Consider the following 24,205-nt stretch of genomic DNA (forward strand, 5'->3'; position numbering starts at 1 on the left):
TGCATGAGGAATATGCCCCTAGAGTGTCTAAGCCCATTCTTGGACCCTGTAAGTTCAGTGTGGCCATACTGAGTACATGGGCTGGGAGTTTGTCCTTACTCACTGCACAGCTTCATGATGGCTTCACTAAAGACTAGGAGTTTTTTAACAAGCTTATCAGTTTGATAAACCCACACTGCCTCTTGTTACGCTGTCCAGGGCACTCCTGTGTATATGGGCTGGGAGTTTATCATTACTCACTCCACAGCTTCATGATGGCTTTACTAAAGACTGGGAAGTTTGGCAACAAGCTTCTCAGTTCGATAAACCCACACTGATGCCAGTGTTGTATTTATCGGCAAATGCACAAAGAGGGCATCTTAGAGATGTTCCCTGTATTTCACCCAACCCTCTAGTGTAAGGCTGACAGATCTGTGCTGGCCTGCCACTATCAGACAAGTTTCTGACCCAATGGAACTGTATCTCCTGGCGGTGAGCCTGAAAGGCTCCTGCCTCTTGTTACGCTGTCCAGGGCACTCCTGCTAGTGGAGTTGCACCCCCCCTCCCCCAGACCAAGCCCCACTTTTGGCAGCAAGTCTGGCCGGGAAATTAGTAAACACCAGGAGGTGTGCCCACCCCAGCTGGGACCACTTGTAGGGTGCCCAGAGCTGAGATGAGCCCCTCCTAGCAGAATCCTCCATCTTGCTTTGGAGGATGTTGGCCAATAGAGTTAGGAATGTGCCCCCCTTTCCAAAGGGAGTGGGCACAGGAAGGGTGTAGACACCCTCAGGGACAGTAGCCATTCTCTAAAGCCCTCTGGTCCCTGTAACACCCCATAATTTAGTATTTAGTGACACCCCTGAGCCTTGCTTTTTAGATTCCTGGCGACCTGAACAGATGGACTGAAGAGCCGCACCAGCAGATAAGACTCCAGACGACAACTGACTTAACCCCAGCCTTAGCCGTCTGTCTGCAGCTTCACACCTCCTGCTACAAGAAGACAACTCATCCCGCAGGATCAGCCTCCTCCACAAACCCCCAGAGGACTGCCGGCCCCAGGACCAAAATCACCCATCCACAAAGAAACCTCCAAGACGGATTCCAGAACAACACCTGATCTGCAAGTCCTGCCCACTTTGCATCCTTTGCCCACTGCCCATGTCCAGATGGCCTACTGGTCTAGAGAAGATCCCCAGGCAATGCCGACCTCGAGTCCAACCTGGGTTGACCCCCTCCTGACCTACACGCCGACTCTTGCAGCCTAAATCAAGTGGAGCCCCTGATCGTGACCGGATCTGGGGAAGATTTCCTGATGCCTAAATGTACCCCTGCACTCCCAGCCCCCTGGCCTTTGGGAACCCAACCAATGGTCCAGCAACGTCCAGTGGGCTCTTTACTTACCTCTCCAGCTGTTGGTTTTCTTCAGCTGACTCCCTGGACAAAGCCTGCGGTATCTTTGTGACCCCAGGGGTTCCTGAGTGAAAAGCACTGGGCACCGACACTGTTTTCTCCCTGCAGCCGGCCATCCCTGTGCCGCTGTTTGGTGCTGACTTGTAGAGCCCCCCCCCCCTCCGGTGCTGCACTAAACCTCCCAGGTCTACGGCCTGAAGTCTTGTGAACTTACCTGCAAGTAGTTTATTTCTAAATGCCCCCAGTCTCCATAGGATTCCATTGGGCTGTGTGTATACAACAATGGCTTAGTACTACCCTCTTGTAGGAAGTTGGCCCTGTATGTACTATTTCAAAGTAAGAAATAGCATGCACAGAGTCCAAGGGTTCCCCTTAGAGGTAAGATAGTGGCAAAAAGAGATAATTCTAATGCTCTATTTTGTGGTAGTGTGATCGAGCAGAAGGCTTATCAGAGGGTAGTGTTAAGGATTTGTTGTACACACACAGGCAATAAATGAGGACAATTCCAGGCCAATAGGTTTTTTATATAGAAAAATATATTTTCTTAATTTATTTTAAGACCACAGGTTCAAGATTGACAAACATTACTTTAAATGAAAGGTATTTCACTCAGGTATCTCAGGAACTTTGAATCATCACAATAGCATGTACAGTTTTGGCACAAATGGCAATAAGCTATTTTAAAAATGGACACTGCAAAAATCAACAGTTCCTCGGGGAGGTAAGTATTTGTTAGGTTCACAGGTAAGTAAAGCACTTACAGGGTTCAAAGTTGGGTCCAAGGTAGCCCACCGTTGGGGATTCAGGGCAACCCCAAAGTTACCACGCCAGCAGCTCAGGGCCGGTCAGGTGCAGAAGTCAAAGTGGTGCCCAAAACACATAGGCTTCAATGGGAATAGGGGTGCCCCGGTTCCAGTCTGCCAACAGGTAAGTACCCGCGACTTCAGAGGGTAGACCAGGGGTGTTTTGTAGGGCCCCGGGGGGGGACACAAGTAGGCACAGAAAGTACACCCTCAGCGGCACAGGGGCGGCCGGGTGCAGCGTGCTAACAGGCGTCGGATTTGCAATAGGATTCAATGGGCCTTCAGCGTTGCAGGAAGGCAAAGGGGAGGCTCCTCGGGGTAGCCACCACCTGGGCTAGGAAGAGGGCCACCTGGGAGTCGCTCCTGCACTGGATTCCGGTTCCTTCGGTTTCTGGGGGCTGCGGGTGCAGTGTCTTTATCAGGCGTCGGGTTCCTTGAAGCAGGCAGTCGCAGTCAGGGGGAGCCTCTGGATTCCCTCTGCAGGCGTCGCTGTGGGGGCTCAGGGGGGTCAACTCTGGCTACTCACAGGCTCGCAGTCGCCGGGGAGTCCTCCCTGTAGAGTTAGTTTTCCGCAGGTCGAGCCGGGGGCGTCAGGTGCAGAGTGGAAAGTCTCACGATCCGGCGGAAAACGTGTGGTATTTAAAAGTTGCTTCTTTGTTGCAAAGTTGCAGTCTTTGTGGAACAGGGCCGCTTACCTCTGGAGTTTCTTGGTCCTTTTAGATGCAGGGTAGTCCTCTGAGGCTTCAGAGGTCGCTGGACCCTGGGGGACGCCTCGTTGTTGCAGTTTTTCTTGAAGTGGGGAGACAGGCCGGTAGGGCTGGAGCCAAAGCAGTTGGTGTCTCCGTCGTCTCTGCAGGGCTTCAGGTCAGCAGTCCTTCTTCGTTTTCAGGTTGCAGGAATCTCTCTACCTAGGTGTGTTTAGGTCTGGGAGGTTAGTAGCCAATGGCTAATAGCTCTAAGGGTGGCTACACCCTCTTTGTGCCTCCTCCTGGTGGGGAGGGAGTCACATCCCTAATCCTATTGGGGGAATCCTCTATCTGCAAGATGGAGGATTTCTAAAAGTCAGAGTCACCTCAGCTCAGGACACCTTAGGGGTTGTCCTGGCTGGCCAGTGACTCCTCCTTGTTTTTCTCTTTATCTCCTCCAGCCTTGCCGCCAAAAGTGGGGGCAGTGGCCAGAGGGGCGGGCATCTCCACTAGCTGGGATGCCCTGTGGCGCTGTAACAAAGGGGGTGAGCCTTTGAGGCTCACCGCCAGGTGTTAGTTCCTGCAGGGGGAGGTGTGAAGCACCTCCACCCAGTACAGGCTTTGTTCCTGGCCACAGAGTGACAAAGGCACTCTCCCCATGTGGCCAGAAACATGTCTGGTGTGTGGCAGGCTGGCAAAAACTAGTCAGCCCACACTGGAAGTCGGGTATGTTTTCAGGGGGCATCTCTAAGAGGCCCTCTGTGTGTATTTCACAATAAAATGTACACTGGCATCAGTGTGCGTTTATTGTGCTGAGAAGTTTGATACCAAACTTCCCAGTTTTCAGTGTAGCCATTATGGTGCTGTGGAGTTCGTGTCTGACAAACTCCCAGACCATATACTCTTATGGCTACCCTGCACTTACAGTGTCTAAGGTTTTGCTACTGTAGGGGCATAGTGCTCATGCACATATGCCCTCACCTGTGGTATAGTGCACCCTGCCTTAGGGCTGGAAGGCCTGCTAGAGGGGTGCCTTACCTATGACTTACCTATGCCATAGGCAGTGTGAGGTTGGCAAGGCACTCTGAGGGGAGTGCCATGTCGACTTAGTCATTTTCTCCCCACCAGCACACACAAGCTGGCAAGCAGTGTGTCTGTGCTGAGTGAGGGGTCCCTAGGGTGGCATAAGACATGTTGCAGCCCTTAGAGACCTTCCCTGGCATCATGGCCCTTGGTACCAGGGGTACCAGTTACAAGGGACTTACCTGGATGCCAGGGTGTGCCAATTGTGGAGACAAAGCTACAGTTTAGGGAAAGAACACTGGTGCTGGGGCGTGGTTAGCAGGCCTCAGCACACTTTCAAATCATAACTTGGTATCAGCAAAGGCAAAAAGTCAGGGGGTAACCATGCCAAGGAGGCATTTTCTTACACCTCTGATAAACCTAACTGATCAACCACACTACCACAAAAGAGAGCATTCCTATTATCTACTTTAGCCTCTGTAAAGCCTCTGGGGATCCACTGGATTCTGTGCACACTATACCTTACTTTGGTATAGTACATACAACGTGCCAACTGTGCAGTAATTGATCATATCTGCCGTAATGTATAGTAACAGTAGAACCAATAAATTATACCTCTAGTAGGTGCGAATGTGGGAAACAAATTAAGCATTCTTAATCTGGTAGTTGAAGAGTTTGATAGCATGCATCTCATGTGACCCGGTTCAGAATCTCCTCCGATTTAATGAGGAATAAATTAATGAGCAGCATGAGGAATGAAGCTCTGCAATGAAGTGCCCAATTTGACCAGACATTGTCACCAATTCCCCCATTCCAAATGCCCCCATCCCCAGGGTTTTATTCATCAAACAGAGAATTGGTGAGCCTGCACACTGGCATAAAGAAACTAGTTACCCCAAACCATTTTTTAAATTATTTATTTATCTATTTTCAACAGGTTAATCACCAAAAGCCCTATAATCCTAGAACAACTAAGATTAAGTATCAGTTGGTCACATGGAAAAAGTGCAAAGTAGGTATATCATGTAATACTGTGGCCCACCACCCAGCCAGGTAATTATCACCCTTCGCTCCTCAAGTGTATTGCATATATAGAGCAAACTAGTAGGATCTCCCAATACAAGAGAGTGTCGGAGCATAGTAAGTCACCAGGTATTTGCCAGTTCACATGCCATAGTATGTTCTGAGGGTGCTCATATAGTAGAAGTCCCGACTCCCATGGTTTTTGGTTGTCTTATCGCCAAAATTTGACCCAGCATAGACCATGTACTGTTCAGTGCTTAACCCGTTACATGTCTGACAGGGCATCTGGGTGAGTCAGCAGGTAGTTGTATGGAGGGTCCCAGATATCCTTAGGTCGGAACTCGTGGCAGGGTTTTTCCATATAGTGTCATCTGGTCATTACATTAACTGAGGTCTGTTAGCCATTCTTTTGAGTTGGACACTCTCCCCGTTCCCCAGTGACATGTAGTTCTACGTTTTACAAGTAATAACACCAGAGCTACAAATTTCCTATAGCGGTGTTTGATCATGTGCGAGAATCCAAGTAATGCTATCAGGGGAGTAAGTGTAAGGGTAGAGTCTACCATTTCCTTCAGTGCATCTTCTATTTCATACCTATAGTCCCTAATACGACTACATTCCCAAGCTAAATGTAAAAAATCAGCACCCTCCACTCTGCATCGCTGACATTTGTCATCTGCACGTAGCCCACACCTGAATAGTTTATTCGGCATGTAATATACTCTGTGTAGAAATTTGCAATGTATTAAGTGAAGGCAGCTACTGTAAGCTACGTTCACAGTACGCAAACAGCATGCGCCCCAGATATCATCTGTCAATTCCACATCTATTTCTATTTGCCAGTATTCACGTGCTCTGTATCCCTGGGGACCACCTCTGATTGAATACTGCAATACAAGGTGGAAACCAGGTACCTTGGCCTTTCTGCATGAAGTAGTGTGTGTGTGTGTGTGTGTAGAGTGTTCAACATCAGTTGCTCTTTGGGAAAGCCTTTCGTAACTGTCTTCACGTTATGCTGGAGCCTGAAACACATCAATGTATCTAATGGGGGAGGGCATTACCTCCACAAACAATTGCTCCTTTGTCTTGAAAAGGCCGTTTACATACAGATCGGCCCACTGGGGGTATCCCAGTCTACAAAGAAGCACCTGGCAGGAGGCTTCATGTGTGATCGGTAACAGAGGGTTATAAGGGAGAGGTACAAGTGGAGGGCACAGTACAGGATTATCTGCATGGCGTGCCAGGATACGTCACACAGCAGTGCTGCATGCTACTGTAGAATCTGTGGAATCTGTTAATTGCACTTCAACACCTAGATATGCTGCTGTTAATGGCAGAGGGCTCATATATCCTTCTACAGCCAAATGTGGCAGATATGGAGTGGACTTGAACCAGTGTAAGGCATAGTGGGGTTGGGCAGATTAATAATATGATTAAAAAATCAGTGCCGCAAATCCTCCTTTTGAAAATGGAAGGCTGAGAATGTCCCATTGTATGCGGGGTTGTTTTCCCACCCATGCCAGTCTAATCATCTGAGTGCGGAGGGCACGAAAAAAGGAACAACTGGGCGGGTGAGGTATATTTAAGGAGGGATATAAGAACTTAGGGAGTATGATCATTTCCATACGGCCTGCCAAAGACAACTGTAAGGAAACCCATCTGGTGATGCTATCAGTAAGGGCTGCAAGTGTAATTGGCTCGTAGCGTTTTCTCTTGCTGTGAGTGATATTTAAACTCAGTAAAGCACCATTGTAATGGATAGTCTAGAGTGAAGGCTTGCACAATAGGTGTCCGTGGAAAAATGTGAGACTTCCCCCAGTTTATCTGTATACCGGAGATTTCTCCAAAGTATACAAGTTCACACAGTATCTCATTTAGACTGATCTGTGAGTTTTTTCAGGTATAAGATAATGTCATCTGCATATAACAACACCAAGAGGTGCCTCGAGGGATTACTAATAGCATATTCTTGATGTTGTTGCTGTAGTTTGGATGCCAGAGGCTCCATTGGTGGCGCAAAGAGAAGTGGCGACAGTGGGCACCCCTCCCTCTATTGCCCCTATTCTTGCTGTGGGGTTCGTATACAGGAGGGTCCCCCAGGCTAAGAAATCATGAGCGAGCCCCTACGATGTAGTACTGCTATTAAAAAGTCACATTCAAGGGAATCAAAGGCTTTGGTGGCATCCAAGAGGATAGCCACCGCTGAGAGAGCCGGGTCTATTTCTTGCATTACTGCAAATAGAGTTCTCGGGTTAGGAGAGATCAATCGCCTTGGGATAAATCCAGATTGATCTGGTCTCACCAGAAAGTTTAGGAGCAGTAAAAGATGATTTGTGAGTATTTTAGCCAATATCTTGACATCGCAATTGATGAGAGATAGAGGTCTATATGAATTACATTCATCTGGAGGCTTTCCAGGCTTAAGAAGGGCTAGGATCATTGCTTTGCACATGGTATGGGGCAGTGTAGCTACCGCTTTTAATTCCAGATATACCTTTTTTAAGATGGGCATTAATAACTCAGCTTTATAGGTTTTATAAAAGTCTGCCGGGATGCCATCAGGTCCTGGGGCCCGGCCAAACTGTAGCATCTGGTAAGGTCCAACTCAGTCAGTCTACGGAAGCTATAGAGGCTTTCATAGAAGATTGCAAAAGTATGCATTATATCCATTGTATCTCTCTCTGGTGCCTTTATTTCTAGAATCTCATTTTCTATTGACAATTTGCGAGTCATAGTGGCTAGGGTGTGACCCGGCCTTTTCCCCTCTCCAAATGATAGAGCTGTGGGATATTTACCACGCTAGAAAAGTTCTCTCTCAGCAACCTCTTGCTAGTCTGACAGAGTCTTCCTAATGGCAGCTAGTGTTTTGGGATCTGCCTGACTGGTCTGAAGTTGGTCAAACCTTTTAAGCTATACCTACCTCTAATTTGTGTAGATTGGAGCGAAAAGTGTGTTGTATCCCGTAGCTCTTACCAATACAAATCCCCCGTATTGTCACTTTAAGTGCTTCCCAAACAGTACCAGTCAGTGGAACTGAGTCAATGTTTCGACTTAGAAAATTGTCTATTTCCATGCGCAGTTCTTCCTGGAAGGGTGGGTCTAGGAGTTTTGTAGGGTTAAATCGCCAAGTAGGTAAAGCCCCAGCCCTCCTAGGAAGGTTCAGAACCAAAAGAACAGGTGAGCAATCAGAATATGTTCTTGCTATTTGTCTCACCTCATTAATCCAGGGGCCTATTTGATGCGAGTCGAGCCAGCAGTCTGGTTGAGACCAGTTATTAGGGACTCCAGAATAAAATGTGCCTTCTCGGGTAGTGGGATTGGCCTGTCGCCAAGCATCAAGTAAATAGTTATTTTCCAAAATAGCGATATCATGTCTGACAGATACATTACGTGAGTGGTGTGTATGCCCTGATCGATCACTCTCAGGTCTCAATGTTAAATAATAGAATGGAACCAATATCCGCAATCAGTCCACACTGTCGGTCATAAAAGGCGTGATCGTCCACATTGGGGCTGTAGAAGTTAGCTATAATAAGAGAGTGAGATCGTAGCCCACCCCCACAATATGGTGTGGTGGCCCTGATCATCATAAACAGATCCCTGGAGTTGAAATAGAACCCTTTTACTTATTAAGGTGATTGTTCCCCGTGTATAGAAGGAGTAAGTGGAATACTGTCCACAACTAGACCATCTGGCAGCAAATTTTGCCCCTGCAGTAGAGAAAAAGTGTCTCTCTTGTAATAATTCATTGTGAATACTGTGTGTATCCAAGTAGGCCAATATGTGTCTTCGCTTGTGTGGATCTCCAGGTCCCTGAACATTCCAGGTCAGGCACCTACACAGCATCTGGGTGGTGATTGCATCAGTGTCAGTCCTGCATTTGTGTGCCTGACTGGCCATGAGTTGTGTGTGTTTGCGGTGTGTAGACTGGGAGGTGGGGCTCATCTTCAGTGTCCTTATTCCACTGTGTGACCATTGCAAACTATCTTGGAAAGACTTTAACAAAGAGACAGCCCCCTACCATTCCTCCTCCCATTCTGATGGACCAGACCCGCCAGGTATTGATATCCTTTCCCTTAAACAACAAACTTTCTCATAACAATAATCTCACACTTAGTGATGAATGGAAGTGTAACCGTGGGGGGTCGCCCGAGGTGCCAGGTTGCTTCATCCTCAGTGGAACAAGGGTGTCTGAGAGTATTACAATATTGTCAGCATTGTTAGTTAGTCGAAGTGTACTTTAGGCATGATGTCTTCATTATGGAACATGTACTGCAGTACAGTGATCTCTCAGGATCATAGAGCGCGTGATAGCCCAACACAACGAACAACGGTCAAGGCCGCCCGAGCCAATATGTAGAGCTAGTCAATGTTAGATGTTGTAGAGGCAGATTCGGACTGAGCTTCATTAGAATAGTTTCTCGAGCGGCCAGTAGTATTCTTCCGTAGGAATTCTTGGGCCTGCTGTGGGTTTACAAATATGTGGTCTTTTCCCTTGTGAGTGATCCGTAGTAGTGCTGGATATAACATTGCATAGGGTTTTTTTTTCCTGGCGCAGCTTCTACTTGACAGAAAGGAATTTTTTCTGAGCTTCTTATTCCAATATGGTAAAATCAGGGTAGATAGAAACAGCGTTGCCATCAAAGTGTAGAGATTTCTGCTCTCTAGCCATTCTAATCACCGCGTCGCAATCCTTATTGTTCAAAATGCAGGCAATGATCGGGCGTGCGGGGGCGCCCGGCGGTGGTCAAGTTTTATAAGAGATCTATGAACCCTGTCAACGATAAATACCTTGGAGAACAATTCTGCACCAAAGAGCATGATCAGGAGTCTCTTCACATACTCCTCCATCATTTCTGTATTGGTCATCTCAGGCACTCCCTGGATGCATAAGTTAATGTGGTGCGAGCGCGCTTCTAAATCTTCATTTTCGGCTGCAATGATTTATAATACCTTTTCCATATTTAGGAGTTGCTCTCCATGGGATGTCATGCTGTCCTCTACAGCTCCTGAAGACGCTCATTGTGACTTTTAAGTTTGTGGGTCATTGAGTCAATTCTGGTGCACATGGTGTCCATTTTAGACGATATTGACGTCAAGCTGTGCTTCATGACGATTAGAAGTGCCTTCATCTCCATGTCGTCTCAGGGTCTATCCGTTGGGCACTCTGCATCACCGGATGGGCTGCATCTTCGTTAGGGAGCCGAGTAGGGTGGCGTAGCTGCCTGCCCTCCATCTTCCACATATTCGCAGTGCTGTATTTCGCCGGTCAGGTGACACAGGTTACAGACCTGTTGATAAGCAGTGTCTCTCGCACCCTTCACCACACGCATGTGGACTTCTAGGATCAAAGAAACACCCTGCCAATTATAGCACCAGGTTCAATGAAAATGAAGCCCTACAGGGCTGGAGCTTGGAGACATAATGCAGTGTAGCGCTTAATGTCATGCAGGCCAGCAGAGAGGCAAGAGTGTGGCCAGTTGGATTATGGCTATTGTCTGTCTGATCCTTAATTTTGTCCTATTTAGGTTGGTCCCACCTCACTCCTAAGGTGCACACCAGTCGGGGATGAGCATAGATCTCACACAGGGAAGTCTCCCTAGGTGATCACAGAGAAGGCTGCAGGAGGACAATAGTCATCTGGGTAGGCATTGAGTATGTGGGACTAATGAACAATCCTCCACCCTGCCTCACCTTCCTCCAGGACAATGTAGGCACATCACAGAATGATCAAGAAGAGCCCCTTTGGTGGAGGTAACATCTGGGGATCAACAGGGATAATTACCGCAACTGCGTTGTCGTCTTCAGGGACACTAATAACTATACGGTGCCAAAGGTGCCTTGTAGGAAATCATCGCAAACGCCCAGTGAACCCGGCCCCCTCCGTACTCACCACAGAGTTCATCTGTGGGTATGGTCTTCAGTCGGGAACGAAGCGGACATATCCTGGCAGGATACCAGCTCCCCAATCCCGCCCAGACCATTTACCTCCGCCACTCCACCTTTTACCTCTGCCACTCCCTTCCTCTCCTACATAATTCTGCAGGCCGTCAACACAATTTGCTCGGCGCTCCAGGCCAGGCGAGAAAAGCGACGTAGATGGTAAGGGCTTCTCCCCTCAATGCGCCGTGCACCAGTGCCCTCCGTTGCAGCCTCCCTCAGGTGATATCTAGACCTGGTCGTTGCACGGCCGCAATCTTAGTCCAAGCACCCATCACACGTCTCCTCCAAACTACTCTGCTTTCTGACAAGTATTTGTGTGCCAACTTACCTCACTAGTGTAGACATTTACTATCAGAGGTGTGCAGGTGTTCATGTCAATACGTTGGAAATGCTGTTGATTATTATGGATATTGCCCCCAGAACACAGGAGCCTCACTAATGCGCGGACATCTTGCGCGCAGGCTCTCTGGCACCTCCCTAGTCATCCCAAACCATGGTCAGTTCTGGTATTGCAAACTTCTGAAGCAGTTTCCTCTTATACCACTATGTATTCACAGATTCAAAGCTATAAATACACACTCTAAGAGCCCTTATAGAGATAGCTATCATTTTTTACAAGTGACTTGTATAGAATTGCACTAAACCTTTGAACACTTCAATTACTTCATATTTTCCCAATCATGAAGGTTTATTATATTTTGATGGGTATTTTTAGAGAAGGATTTCATTTCAGGACGTCTCAGAGAATTATTTCATTAGTAAACATATGTCTTTATAAAGAAGTCCCCTGAATTGAAGTTGTGCAAAAAACGTTATTCTGATTGATGCTTCTGAACACAGATTTCTCATCTTGTGAATATTTCCCAGGTATCAGACTGGATCCAGAAAGTTCTGAGCAGTCATCCTGTGCTCTGGCAGGTCGCAATGCGTGGCTCCACTACAATGTTATTCCACTCCAGATGTGACAAGTGGAGCTACATATATGTTTCTCTTTTGCTACCTGATGTTAGTTCCTTTATTTCTGCTCCTCCAAGCATGGATTCAGAGCTACTCCTTGGTCTTCTCAGGACACTTAATTTGACAAATATTTTCTATTTTGCAAAGGCAAATGTCACCTTCTAAAACAGCCAGAATTCTAGCCTTTGTGGCGACTGCCACAAACAGATATCTGTGACAAACCCTCAAAAAGTATGTCTATGTTGGTTTGTTTCGGAGTATGATTCCAGGGCCTGTGACAACTGCACCCAGATGAATCTGAAGGCCATACAAGACTGAGGCAAAGATCTGTCACTGAACACCCGAAGACAACGCTTGACCGGTTAGCCTCAAAAGGAATGTTGTGTTCCTGTGGCAGATTCTCATTGCTGTCAAAGTCTTTGGGTAAGTTCAAGAAGAAACAAGGAAATGGAGTAGGCATAGGCCCCCCTCTCGCCTAGCTCAGACTGCAGAAAGGGTGTCAGCATGCCACTGTGTGTCGCTCCTGATCATCTTAAAAGTCAATCCTGAATCTAGCCCCAATAAAAACCAAATTTCTGGGCTGTTGGTGACGTCTCAAGTGGAGGCCTCCAGGGGGCTCCAGGCCCAAAGGATCTACAGGGGCCTTGTAAGGAAATGACTCCTTGGCATGGTTACCCCCTAAATATTTGCCTTTGCTGATGCTAAATTTTGATTGAAAGGGTGCTGGGACCCTGCTAACCAGGCCCTAGCACCAATGTTCTTTCTCTAAACTGTACCTTTGTCTCCACAATTGGCCCAACCCTGGCATCCAGGTAAGTCCCTTGTAACTGGTACCCCTGGTACCAAGAGCCCTGATGCCAGGGAAGGTCTCTAAGGGCTGCAGCATGTCTTAGGCCACCCTGGGGACCTCTCACTCCGCACATCCACAATGCCTCACAGCTTGTGTGTGCTGGTGGGGAGAAAATGACTAAGTCGACATAGCACTCCCCTCAGAGTGCCATACCAACCTCACACTGCCTGTGGCATAGGTAAGTCACCCCTCTAGCAGGCCTTACAGCCATAAGACAGGGTTCACTATACCACAGTTGAGGGCATATGTGCATGAGCCCTATGCCCCTACAGTGTCTAAGCAAAACCTCAGACATTGTAAGTGCAGGGTAGCCATAAGAGTATATGGTCTGGGAGTTTGTCAAACACGAACTCCACAGTTCCATAATGGCTACACTGAAAACTGGGAAGTTTGGTATCAAACTTCTCAGCACAATAAATGCACACTGATGCCAGTGTGTAATTTATTGTAACATACACCCACCTGAATACCAATTTGCCTTCTAGTGTAGGCTGACCAGTTTCTGCCAGCCTGCCACACACCAGACATGTTGCTGGCCACATGGGGAGAGTGCCTTTGTCACTCTGTGGCCAGGCACAAAGCCTGTACTGGGTGGAGGTGCTTCCCACCTCCCCCTGTAGAACTGTAGCACCTGGTGGTGAGCCTCATAGACTCACCCCTTTTGTTACAGCTCCCCAGGGCATCCCAGCTAGTGGAGATGCCCGCCCCTCCGGCCACTTTTGGCAGCAAGGCTGGAGGAAATAAAGAGAAAAACAAGGAGGAGTCACCCACCAGACAAGACAGCCCCTAAGTTGTCCTGAGCTGAGGTGAGCTGAGGTGACCCCTGCCTTTAGAAATCCTCCATCTTGAGTTTGGAGGATTCCCCCAATAGGACTAGTGATGTGCCCTCCCTCCCCACAGGGAGGAGGCACAAAGAGGGTGTAGCCACCCTCAAGGACAGTAGCCAGTAGGGGCTGTCCTGACTGGTGGGTGACTCCTACTTGTTTTCCTAATTATCTCCTCCAGCCTTGCTGCCAAAAGTGGGGGCAGTGGCCGGAGTGGCGGGCATCTCCACTAGCTGGGATGCCCTGTGGCGCTGTAACAAAGGGGGTGAGCCTTTGAGGCTCACCGCCAGGTGTTAAAGTTCCTGTAGGGGGAGGTGAGAAGCACCTCCACCCAGTACAGGCTTTGTTCCTGGCCACAGGTAAAGATACCAATAAGTGCTTTGGCTACTTCAGGGACAGTAGTGGACCTAAGGGGAATTGCTTCAGGGTACCTAGTAGCATGATCCACTACTACCAGGATATACTGATTCCCTGAGGCTGTGGGAGGTTCAGGTGGACCCACTATATCCACTCCCACTCTTTCAAAGGGGACCCCCACCACTGGAAGTAGAATGAGGGGGGGCTTTTGGGTGGCCACCTATCTTACCACTGGCTTGACAGGTGGCACAGGAGGCACAAAACCCCTTTACTTTCTGGGACATATTAGGTCAATAGAAATGGTAGACTAACCTCTTCCATGTCTTGGTTTGTCCCAAATGCCCAGCAAGTGGAATGTCATGGGCTAAAGTCAGAATTAACTCCCTAAACTCATCAGGCACTACCAGTGGCACCATGTTTGGGATCTCTTGCCTCAGTGTAGAAGAGTCCATCTTCCCAATAGACCCTGTGGGTTCCACTGACATTTCCTTTTGTTTCCTCAGCAGCTTGCTGCCTAAGGCCTTCAAGAGAGGGACATGTTTCTTGCCCCTTGCACAGCTGTTCCCTTGTGGGTCCCCCTGGGCCCAAGCGTTCAACCTGATAAGGTTCTAACTCCATAGGCTCAGTTCCCTCAGGGGATAGAACTTCTTTATGAGAAGAGAGGTTCTTTTTCTTTTGCTCGGCTGAAGCTGGTTCCCCAGAATTCTTTCCTTTTCTTTTGGAGGGTTGGGCCATTATTCCAGACTCCAACACCTCTTTTTCACCCTGAGCCTTGCACTGTGCCCTTGTCTTGACACACACCAGTTCAGGGATACCCAGCATGGCTGCATGGGTTTTGAGTTCTACCTCAGCCCATGCTGAGGACTCCAGATCATTTCCAAGCAGACAGTCTACTGGGATAGCAGAGGAGACTAACACCTGTTTCAGGCCAGTGACCCCTCCCCATTCTAAAGTTACCATAGCCATGGGATGTACTTTAGTCTGATTGTCAGCGTTGGTGACTGGATAAGTTTGTCCAGTCAGGTATTGTCCTAGGGAAACCAGTTTGTCTGTCACCATTGTGACACTGGCACCTGTATCCCTCAGGGCTTCTACTCTAGTCCCATTAATAAAGAGTTGCTGCCTGTATTTTTACATATTAGGGGGCCAGGCAGCTAGTGTGGCTAGGTCCACCCCACCCTCAGAGACTAATGTAGCTTCAGTGTGGACCCTGATTTGCTCTGGGCACACTGTTGATCCCACCTGAGACTGGCTATGCCAGTGCTAACTGGAGTAGTAGTTGGATTGGAACCTTTCTTGGGACAGGCCTTGTCTCCAGTTTGGTGTCCTTGCTGATTACAGCTACGACACCAGGCCTTTTTGGTATCAACGTTTTTACCCTTGTACCCAAATGAGGATTGTGAAGAGGCTTTGGACCTTCCCTCCTGAGCAGGTTTTTGGGGCCCTATAGAAGACTCTTTCCTTTTTCCCTTGGATGTCTCAACACTCTTCCTATGGGGAGTCTTTGTGACCCCTTTCTTTTGGTCACCCCTTGTGGAAGTCTTGGTCACCCTAGTCTTGACCCAATGGTCTTCCTTCTTTCCCAAATCTTGGGGAGAAATTGGACATAGGTCTACCAGAGGATGATGCAGTTTATCATTGAAACAATTACTCAAAAGGTGTCCCTTCATAAACAAATTATACAGCCCTTCATAATCATTTACACCACTGCCATTAATCCAAGCATCCAGTGTTTTGACTGAGAAGTCAACAAAATCAACCCAGGTCTGGCTCGAGAAGTTTTGAGCCCCCCTGAACCTAATCCTGTACTTCTCAGTTGAGAATCCAAAGCCCTCAATCAGGGTAGCCTTCATGAGGTCATAGGATTCTGCATCTTTTCCAGAGAGTGTGATGAGTCTATCCCTACATTTTCCAGTGAACATTTCCCAAAGGAGAGCACCCCAGTGAGATTTGTTTACTTTTCTGGTTGCACAAGCCCTCTCAAAAGCTGTGAACCACTTGTTGATATCATCACCATCTTCATATTTTGTTACAATCCCTTTGGGGATTTTTAGCATGTCAGTAGTTTCTCTGACCCTATTTACGTTGCTGCCACCATTGATAGGAGCTAAGCCCGTCCCTTGTCTTTCCCTTTCTATGGCTAGGAGCTGTCTCTCCAAAGCCAATCTTTTGGCCATCCTAGCTAACAGGAGGTCATCTTCATTGAGGATACCCTCAATGCTTGCAGAGCTGTTGGACTCCCCTGTGGGAGAAGCAGCATCTCTGACTATCACTTGTGGAGTCAGGGTTGGAGAAACCCTGGGCTCCCTAACTAGGACAGGAGGGGGGAAATTATCCTCCTGGTCACTAGCTTCCCCCCTCTGTAAGGTTGTCTTCAGAGGGGTTGTCTCTAGCAAACTCTGGCAAAAGCTCCTGGAGCTGTACTTTGGTAGGGTTTGATCCAGTTTTTATTTTTTTGATTTTACAGAGAGTCCTTAACTCTGACATCCTAAGATGCAGGTAAGGGGTGAGGTTGATCTCCACCACCATCTCTTCTGTATTAGACATTATTTCTCTAAAAGTTGGGATACTTTTTAAGAATCTAAAACTATCTTTAGAACTTAATCCAAAGTTTTACAAAACTTTTAAACTCTAAATAAAAAAAAAAGCTAACAGGGACTAACACAAGGCCCTAGCAGGAGTTTTTAAAAATTTAGAAAAATTTCAAAAATCAGTTTCTAATGACAATTTTTGGAATTTAGTCGTGTGATCAGGTATTGGCTGAGTATTCCAGCAAATGCATAGTCTTGTACCCCACCGCTGATCCACCAATGTAGGAAGCTGGCTCTGTATATACTATTTCAAAGTAAGAAATAGTGTGCACAGAGTCCAAGGGTTCCCCTTAGAGGTAATATAGTGGCAAAAAGAGATAATTCTAATGCTCTATTTTGTGGTAGTGTGGTCAAGCAGTAGGCTTATCAGAGGGTAGTGTTAAGCATTTGTTGTACACAAACAGGCAGTAAATGAGGAAAACACACTCAAAGACTTACCCCAGGCCAATAGGTTTTTATATAGAAAAATATTTTTTCTTAGTTTATTTTAAGAACCACAGGTTCAGGATTTACATGTAATACTTCAAATGAAAGGTATTTCACTCAGGTATTCTAGGAACTTTGAATAATCACAATATCATGTACAGTTTTGACAAAAATGGCAAGAAGCTATTTTAAAAGTGGGCACAGTGCAAAAAACAACAGTTCCTGGGGGAGGTAAGTAAATGTTAAGTTCACAAGTAAGTAAAACACTTACAGAGTTCAAAGTTGGGTCTAGGGTAGCCCACCGTTGGGGGTTCAAGGCAACCCCAAAGTTACCACACCAGCAGCTCAGAGCCGGTCAGGAGCAGAGGACAAAGAGGTGCCCAAAACACATAGGCTTCAATGGTTACAGTCTGCCAGCAGGTAAGTACCCGCGTCTTTGGGGAGCAGATCAGGTTTTTTTTTTAGGGCACCGGGGGACACACCAGCAGGCACAGAAAGTACACCGTCAGCGGCACAGGGGTGGCTGGGTGCAGAGTGCAAACAGGCGTCTGGTTTCAGATAGGAAGTGATGGGGAGACCCGGGGGTCTCTTCAACGATCTAGGCAGGCACATGGGGGGCTCCTCGGGGTAGCCACCACCTGGGCTTGGCAGAGGGTCGCCTGGGGGTCACTCCTGCACTGGAGTTTGGTTCCTTCAAGTCCTGGGGGCTGCGGGTGTAGTGTTGGTTCCAGGCGTCGGGTCCCTTGTTTCAGGCCGTCGCGGTCAGGGGGAGCCTCTGGATTTCCTCTGCAGGCATCACTGTGGGGACTCAGGGGGGTCATCTCTGGCTACTCACGGGCTCGCAGTCGCCGGGGCGTCCTCTCTGTAGTGTTGGTTTTCCGTAGGTTGAGCCGGGGGAGGCGGGTGCAGAGTGGAAAGTCTCACGCTTCTGGTGGGGAGCGTGAAGTCCTTAAAGGTGTTTCTTTGTCGCAAAAAAGTTGCAGATTGTTTAACAGGGCCGCTGTTCACAGGAGTTTCTTGGTGCTTGGTTGCAGGGCAGTCGTCTGAGGCTTCAGAGGTTGCTGGTCGCTGTTGGATACGTCGCTGTTGCAGTTTTCTTCGAAGTTGGAAGACAGGCCGGTAGGGCTGGAGCCAAAGCAGTTGTCGTCTCCGTCTTCACTGCAGGGCTTCAGGTCAGCCGTCCTTCTTCTTGTTAAGGTTGCAGGAATCTAGTTTCCTAGGTTCTGGGGGCCCCTAAATACTGAATTTAGGGGTGTTTTTAGGTCTGGGAGGGCAGTAACCAATGGCTACTGTCCTTGAGGGTAGCTACACCCTCTTTGTGCTTCCTGCCTGTGGGGAGGGGGGCACATCCCTAATCCTATTGGGGAAATCCTCCATCCACAAGATGGAGAATTTCTAAAAGTAAGGGTCACCTCAGCTCAGGACACGTTAGGGGCTGTCCTGACTGGTGGGTGACTCCTCCTTGTTTTCCTAATTGTCTCCTCCAGCCTTGCTGCAAAAGTGGGGGCAGCGGTCGGAGGGGCGGGCATCTCAACTAGCTGGGATGCCCTGTGGCGCTACAGTTCCTGCAGGGGGAGGTGAGAAGCACCTCCACCCAGTACAGGCTTTGTTCCTGGCCACAGAGTGACAAATGCACTCTCCCCATGTGGCCAGCAACATGTCTGGTGTGTGGCAGGCTGGCAAAAACTAGTCAGCCTACACTGGAAGTCAGGTATATTTTCAGGGGGCATCTCTAAGATGCCCTCTGGGTGTATTTTACAATAAATTGCACACTGGCATCAGTGTGCATTTATTGTGCTGAGAAGTTTGATACCAAACTTCCCGGTTTTCAGTGTAGCCATTATGGAGCTGTGGACTTCGTGTTTGACAAACTCCCAGACCATATACACTTACGGCTACCCTGCACTTACAATGTCTAAGGTTTTGCTTAGACACTGTAGGGGTATAGTGCTCATGCACATATGCCCTCACCTGTGGTATAGTGCACCCTTCCTTACGGCTGTAAGGCCTGCTAGAGGGGTGACTTACCTATGCCACAGTCAGTGTGAGGTTGGCATGGCACTCTGAGGGGAGTGCCATGTCGACTTAGTCATTTTCTCCCCACCAGCACACACAAGCTGAGAAGCAGTGTGCATGTGCTTAGTGAGGGGTCCTTAGGGTGGCATAAGACATGCTGCAGCCCTTAGAGACCTTCCCTCGCATCAGGGCCCTTGGTACCAGGGTACCAGTTACAAGGGACTTACCTGAGTGCCAGGGTTGTGCCAATTGTGGAGACAAAGGTACCGTTTATGGAAAGAACACTGGTGCTGGGGCCTGGATAGCAGGGTCCCAGCACACTTTCAAGTCATAACTTAGCATCAGCAAAGGCAAAAAGGTTAGGGGGTAATCATGCCAAGGAGGCATTTCCTTACATAGAGGCACAGTGTTCTTTCATTTCTCTACTGCACCCATACTATGTGAGTGTCTAAAAGCTCTTTTTTCCCCCAAAGGGTCACTTTGCTTTAGCGGTGCCTGTTAGAACTACAATGGAGTGAGCTCATAGGGCCTGTATGTGGTGCAGGGATACCTGGGTAAAGAGCTTTAGGAGAACCTCTGGTCAACAGGTAAATGCAGTGTTTTGATGTCAAAGCTGTGATCATGTAGGTGCATAGTTTAAATGCGGCACATTGGGAGATCATCCATTTGGCGCTTTAAGACTTGAACATATTTAAATGAGATGATGCGTGAAATATCTGCAGTTGTTATCATGCACACATCGCTTTTCAGTCATTCTAAATCCACCAACAGGAGTGTGGTACAAGTGACTGACACATGCTTTGTTTGTGGTTATTTAAATTAAGACGTTTCAGTGGTTCCCAAGCTCATCTGACAGCGCCTAAACAGAACTTGCTACCCACTTCGATCACAATGCAACCATGTTTACATCTAACATCTACTGCATATAGAAGTAGTTTTGGTGCACCTGTTCCTCCTGGCTCAACCTTTGGTCTCATATGATAGAAATTAGAGCATGTGTTGGTCCCAGCTCAGTAAGAATGTGTACTTTGTACTAACTCGTGTCACAGCCAGGAGACTGCAGTGGGCACAGAAATATTTGTAAATACTTTTTGTACTAATTTGTGACCTTTCATACATTCTCTTATAGCGCCCGATTCAGCAGCTGCGAGATCGCTTGTTCCATGCTCAGGGTGAATCTGTGAGTGGACAACCACCTCCACCTTTCCCATTTCCAAAACCCTCAGTTACCTCCAATACTCGGCCAACCTCAACAGTGAAAGGCAGCTTGGCATCTCAGGGACCATCACAGAACGTAACCTCCGTGCAGGTATTTTAGTGGACTAGTGTTTTTTTGCATATTAACATTGCTAAGTTTAGAGGTGACACTTCATTACTGCATTCAACAATTGAAGCCTTGATCTTTGCCTCCATGTACCTTTAATTTGAATGCTATTCAGTTTTTAGGAAATTATTCATATAATTACTTTTGTGGACTGGCATTGAAGCCTTGATCTTTGCCTCCATGTACCTTTAATTTGAATGCTATTCAATTTTTAGGAAATTATTCATATAATTACTTTTGTGGACTGGCATAGGTGTGTAGCCTCTCCATCAGCCTGAAGATAACCATGATCCAGAATGTTGGAGTACTTCAGAAACTTAACCTTTGACCCAGCTGCAGGGTGTGGCTTGGTCAGATGGCAAGATGGCCGCCGTTAAGCGAGGCTTTGCAGGTCAGGAGAAATGAATCCAAATATTATCCTTAAATCTGGAGCCATCAGCACCTGAGAATGTTTGGTGACTATTTCTGGCAGCTTGTGTGGTTCACTGACCTCCCTGTTGTCCCTGGCACAGCGGTGACCTAGGTTGCGACCAGGCATGGTGAGTGGAGGCCTGAGTTTCAACCCCCGTGCTGTGCTGATTTGCTGCCTGAGCCGGGCGAGGAGGTGCGCAGTAGCGGGGGGCGAGTGTAATGGTGCATGTCACCCCTGTGAAAGAACATCGGTCCCGGAGCGGACCTCTCCTGCATGCAGGGCTGGCTGGCAGTAGGCTGAGGCCCAGCCGGAGGATTTTCTGCATCCTGCAGGTGCCCTGGATGAAGTTGACACTAGGGAGGTCCCGTGGAGCTCTGCCGATCGCTACCTTGAGGGTTTGCTAGACCTTCCTGCATTCTTAGGTGGTGTTGGCGATCCCCCTCGCCGGGACCAGTCCGCGTGCAGGGCCTGTGTAACTTTATTTGAAGGACTACAGACTGTTGAAGGGGCAGGGGCTTATTTGAACTGAAAACCCTGCACTGCATCTGGTGGCTGCCCAGGAGGTCTTGGGTCACACCAGTTGGGCTGCGCCATAGTCTCTGCCCCCCTCCCCGGTGCTGACTTTTGGTGGACTTGGGTGTGCAGGTGCAAGGGGTGGGGGGACATCTTCTCGAACTGCTGGATGCTACCTGCATCGCCCCTTGGTGGCTCTGCTGGAGGCTGAGCTTGGACCCACACGTCTCATGATGCTAGGACTGCCCTGTGCCGGATGGCACAGAGAGCCGGTTGGACTGGACCCCTCAGTCTTTCCCAGGGCCTTTAATCAGTGGAGGCGTGGGGTGGCGGCGAATGGGCTGCCACAGTTATTCATGTAAGGACTGCAAAAATTGAGTCCCTCCTCCTTCAGTGGGTATGGTAGGCATACAGGTTGGCATCCCGGTCTGTGCCTCATGATAATCTGGGTCGGAGCAATAGATTTGTGGACATTACTGTGGATGTAATTGGTCTGTAATGAACATCATGGGGAAATCCGACCAGAAACAATCTAAACTATCGTTTGATCCCTGCAAAAAATCCAGAGCTCTCGATAGAGCAGGGCCAGATGAAGAGGTGTCCAACTCACAGGAGGAGACACCACAGTCCCCTTTGATCAAGACCATGTTCCTGGATCTGAAGCACAGTTTGGCAGGCATAGATAGCAAATTGGACCACCTTACTGATCGTATGAATCGCCTCAAGGACAGAGTAGACGACCATGATTCGAGGCTTGATCAGCTGGAGCACCACACGTCTGAATTGGAGGATAGTTGACCTTGAAGCTAGCTCCTGGTGAAATAACCTCTTCATTCTGGGCATACCTGAGTCCACTGCAATGGGCTGGATGAAAGACTTTGTGGATGGTATGTTGAAGACATTGTTTCCCGATACGCTCTCCTCAGTGCTGGTGGTGGAGGGGGTGCACAGATTGTTGGGCCAGAGGCCTCCCCCAGGGCACCTGCTGGGACCATTATTGCCTGTCTTTTCTATTACCGAGATCGCAACGTTGTGCTCCTTCTGGCCTAGGAGCAGCAATCACTGATCTACCAGAACAACACGCTTACCATTTCCCAAACTTCACTCCGGCAGTCCAGGCAGTGCGGAGAGACTTCTTACTTGTTAAACGCTCCCTCAGCCAGACGATGCTAAATATTCCTTGATATATCCTGCTAAACTGAGGATCCAGCTCAACGGCAAGCTTCATTTTTCCACGGACCCCAAATTGGCCCCAAAGTTTGGACGTACCCTCTCAAAGAAAGCTGCCAGACTTCGGGTCGGATGCTGATGCCAATTGCCTTCTCAGTGACAACAACTGAACAGTGAATAAAGGCCTGGCTACCTTAGACGTGCTGCTGACCCGGTGTTATATTACAAGTGGTGGCTAGCCGCCTGATTGCTTCTTATTTTTTCCTCCTTTGATCTTTCCAGACCACCCATCTGCTTTGGGATGGGGTGAGTCAGCCTTTCCAGCTCCCCAAAGATGAATCCGTGTACTCTGATAAGATCTCTGACATTGGGGATTGTTGTGGGTTTCTTGTTGGGTGGGGTATGGATGTCTGACTCGATTGGGAGGCCGACGTGGGTGGTGGGTGGAATGTTTGGTTTTGGACACAGGTTTGATATTTCTCCTCTCCTAACTTTTTTGTGCTCCTGCATGCTCTGTGCCCACGGTACTTCGACGCTGCAGTGACAGGGAATCGTTGACATTTGAGAATGCCACAGGCTAACACCTTTGAATAGAGATGTCAGTCATGGAATGTAAGGAGGCTTAACGGTAAGCGTAAAATGCGCCAGACGTTCACTTATTTATGCCGTAATGCTGTTGACATCTATATGCTTCAGGAAATTCACCTCACAGCAGATTCTAAAACGCACTTGCCTGCAGGGTGTAATGGAAAATGTCAAATTGCGCCATACTCCTGTTAGGCCTGCAGAGTCACTATCATTATTCGTAGGGCATTGCCTTGCCGCACTAAAAGAGTAACATGTGATCCGCCAGGGAGATATTTTGTGCTCACAGGACTTCTTCTGGACGGACTGTACCGACTACTGTCGATGTATGGCCCGAATTTTTTCAATGAAGTTGGCAATTAGCTGAATCATTAGGGCCCGGCACATTGCAACGGAGAGACGATTTCAATGTAGTTTTTTACCCAGACTTGGATCATAGCAGTAGCACCAAACCCCTGCTCCCAGGAGCTGCAAACATACTGAACGCCATTATATATCTGAGCAGGGACTGGTAGATCTAGGGTGCACGAGGCAACCTGAAAGAGGGCACTTGCATCAACACCACATACAACAGCTCGTCCCTCATCGATATGTAGGCACCAGGGACGCAGAGCTCTGTACAGTTGAGATTAGACATTTCATGCATACAATTTCTGACCACTGCCCGGTATTTTTGGAATTGTGTGTGCCCGGTCATGCACAGCAAGCGTTTGCCTGGTGCCTCCACACTGGGGCACTGCATGACCAAGTGTTCATACTGGCGGTGTGTAAGGCGATTGTCAATCATTTTAATCTAAACAAGGGTTCTGTGCAGTCCTCGGGTACATGGTGGGAGGCCTTTAAGGTGGTCATCAGGGGTCTGTCTAGTCAAGCAGCATGGTATTCCCCAAGTGCTGCGCCACGAAGTGAGCGATTTGGAGAAACAGCTTGCAAGCTTAGAAGAGCAATTTTATGAGTTGCAGGATGCCAAGCTTCTGGCTGAAGTTCCAGATAAGGTGTTGCAGTTTAATGAGGCAGCACTCCGAGAGGTGTGCTTCTTGGGAAAAGAGGTACAAGCTAGTTGCTATGGAGACGGTGATAGAGGGTAAAACGCTTGCTGCTCTGTTGCGCAGACCATGGGCCAACAATAACATCGTGGATCTTCTGGATGACGAGGGGGCCCCAAGGGTGAGGATAGCATAGCAGAGGTGCTCTGTACAATGAGAAATGTTTACTCCTCGTTATATTCCTCCACAAGCACTCCTGACACTGAACAGTACACTGACTATTTTGAGACACTGTGCCTCCTGTGGCTGGAAGACGGTCACAGGCAG

The 24,205-nt window shown here is 48.2% G+C and overlaps 1 protein-coding gene across 2 annotated transcripts in view; it reads left to right on the forward strand.

The window, feature by feature from the left end:
- Positions 1 to 24,205, forward strand: part of SEC31B (SEC31 homolog B, COPII coat complex component) — a 1,228,966-nt gene that overhangs the window by 801,436 nt on the left and 403,325 nt on the right. For both annotated transcript variants that reach the window (XM_069240364.1, XM_069240362.1), the window contains exon 19: positions 20,018 to 20,197. In XM_069240364.1, coding sequence (XP_069096465.1) covers positions 20,018 to 20,197 — 180 coding nt within the window. The remainder of the gene's footprint in view (positions 1 to 20,017; positions 20,198 to 24,205) is intronic.

This window comes from Pleurodeles waltl, chromosome 6 (assembly GCF_031143425.1).
Source record: "Pleurodeles waltl isolate 20211129_DDA chromosome 6, aPleWal1.hap1.20221129, whole genome shotgun sequence".
NCBI classification, from domain to species: domain Eukaryota; kingdom Metazoa; phylum Chordata; class Amphibia; order Caudata; family Salamandridae; genus Pleurodeles; species Pleurodeles waltl.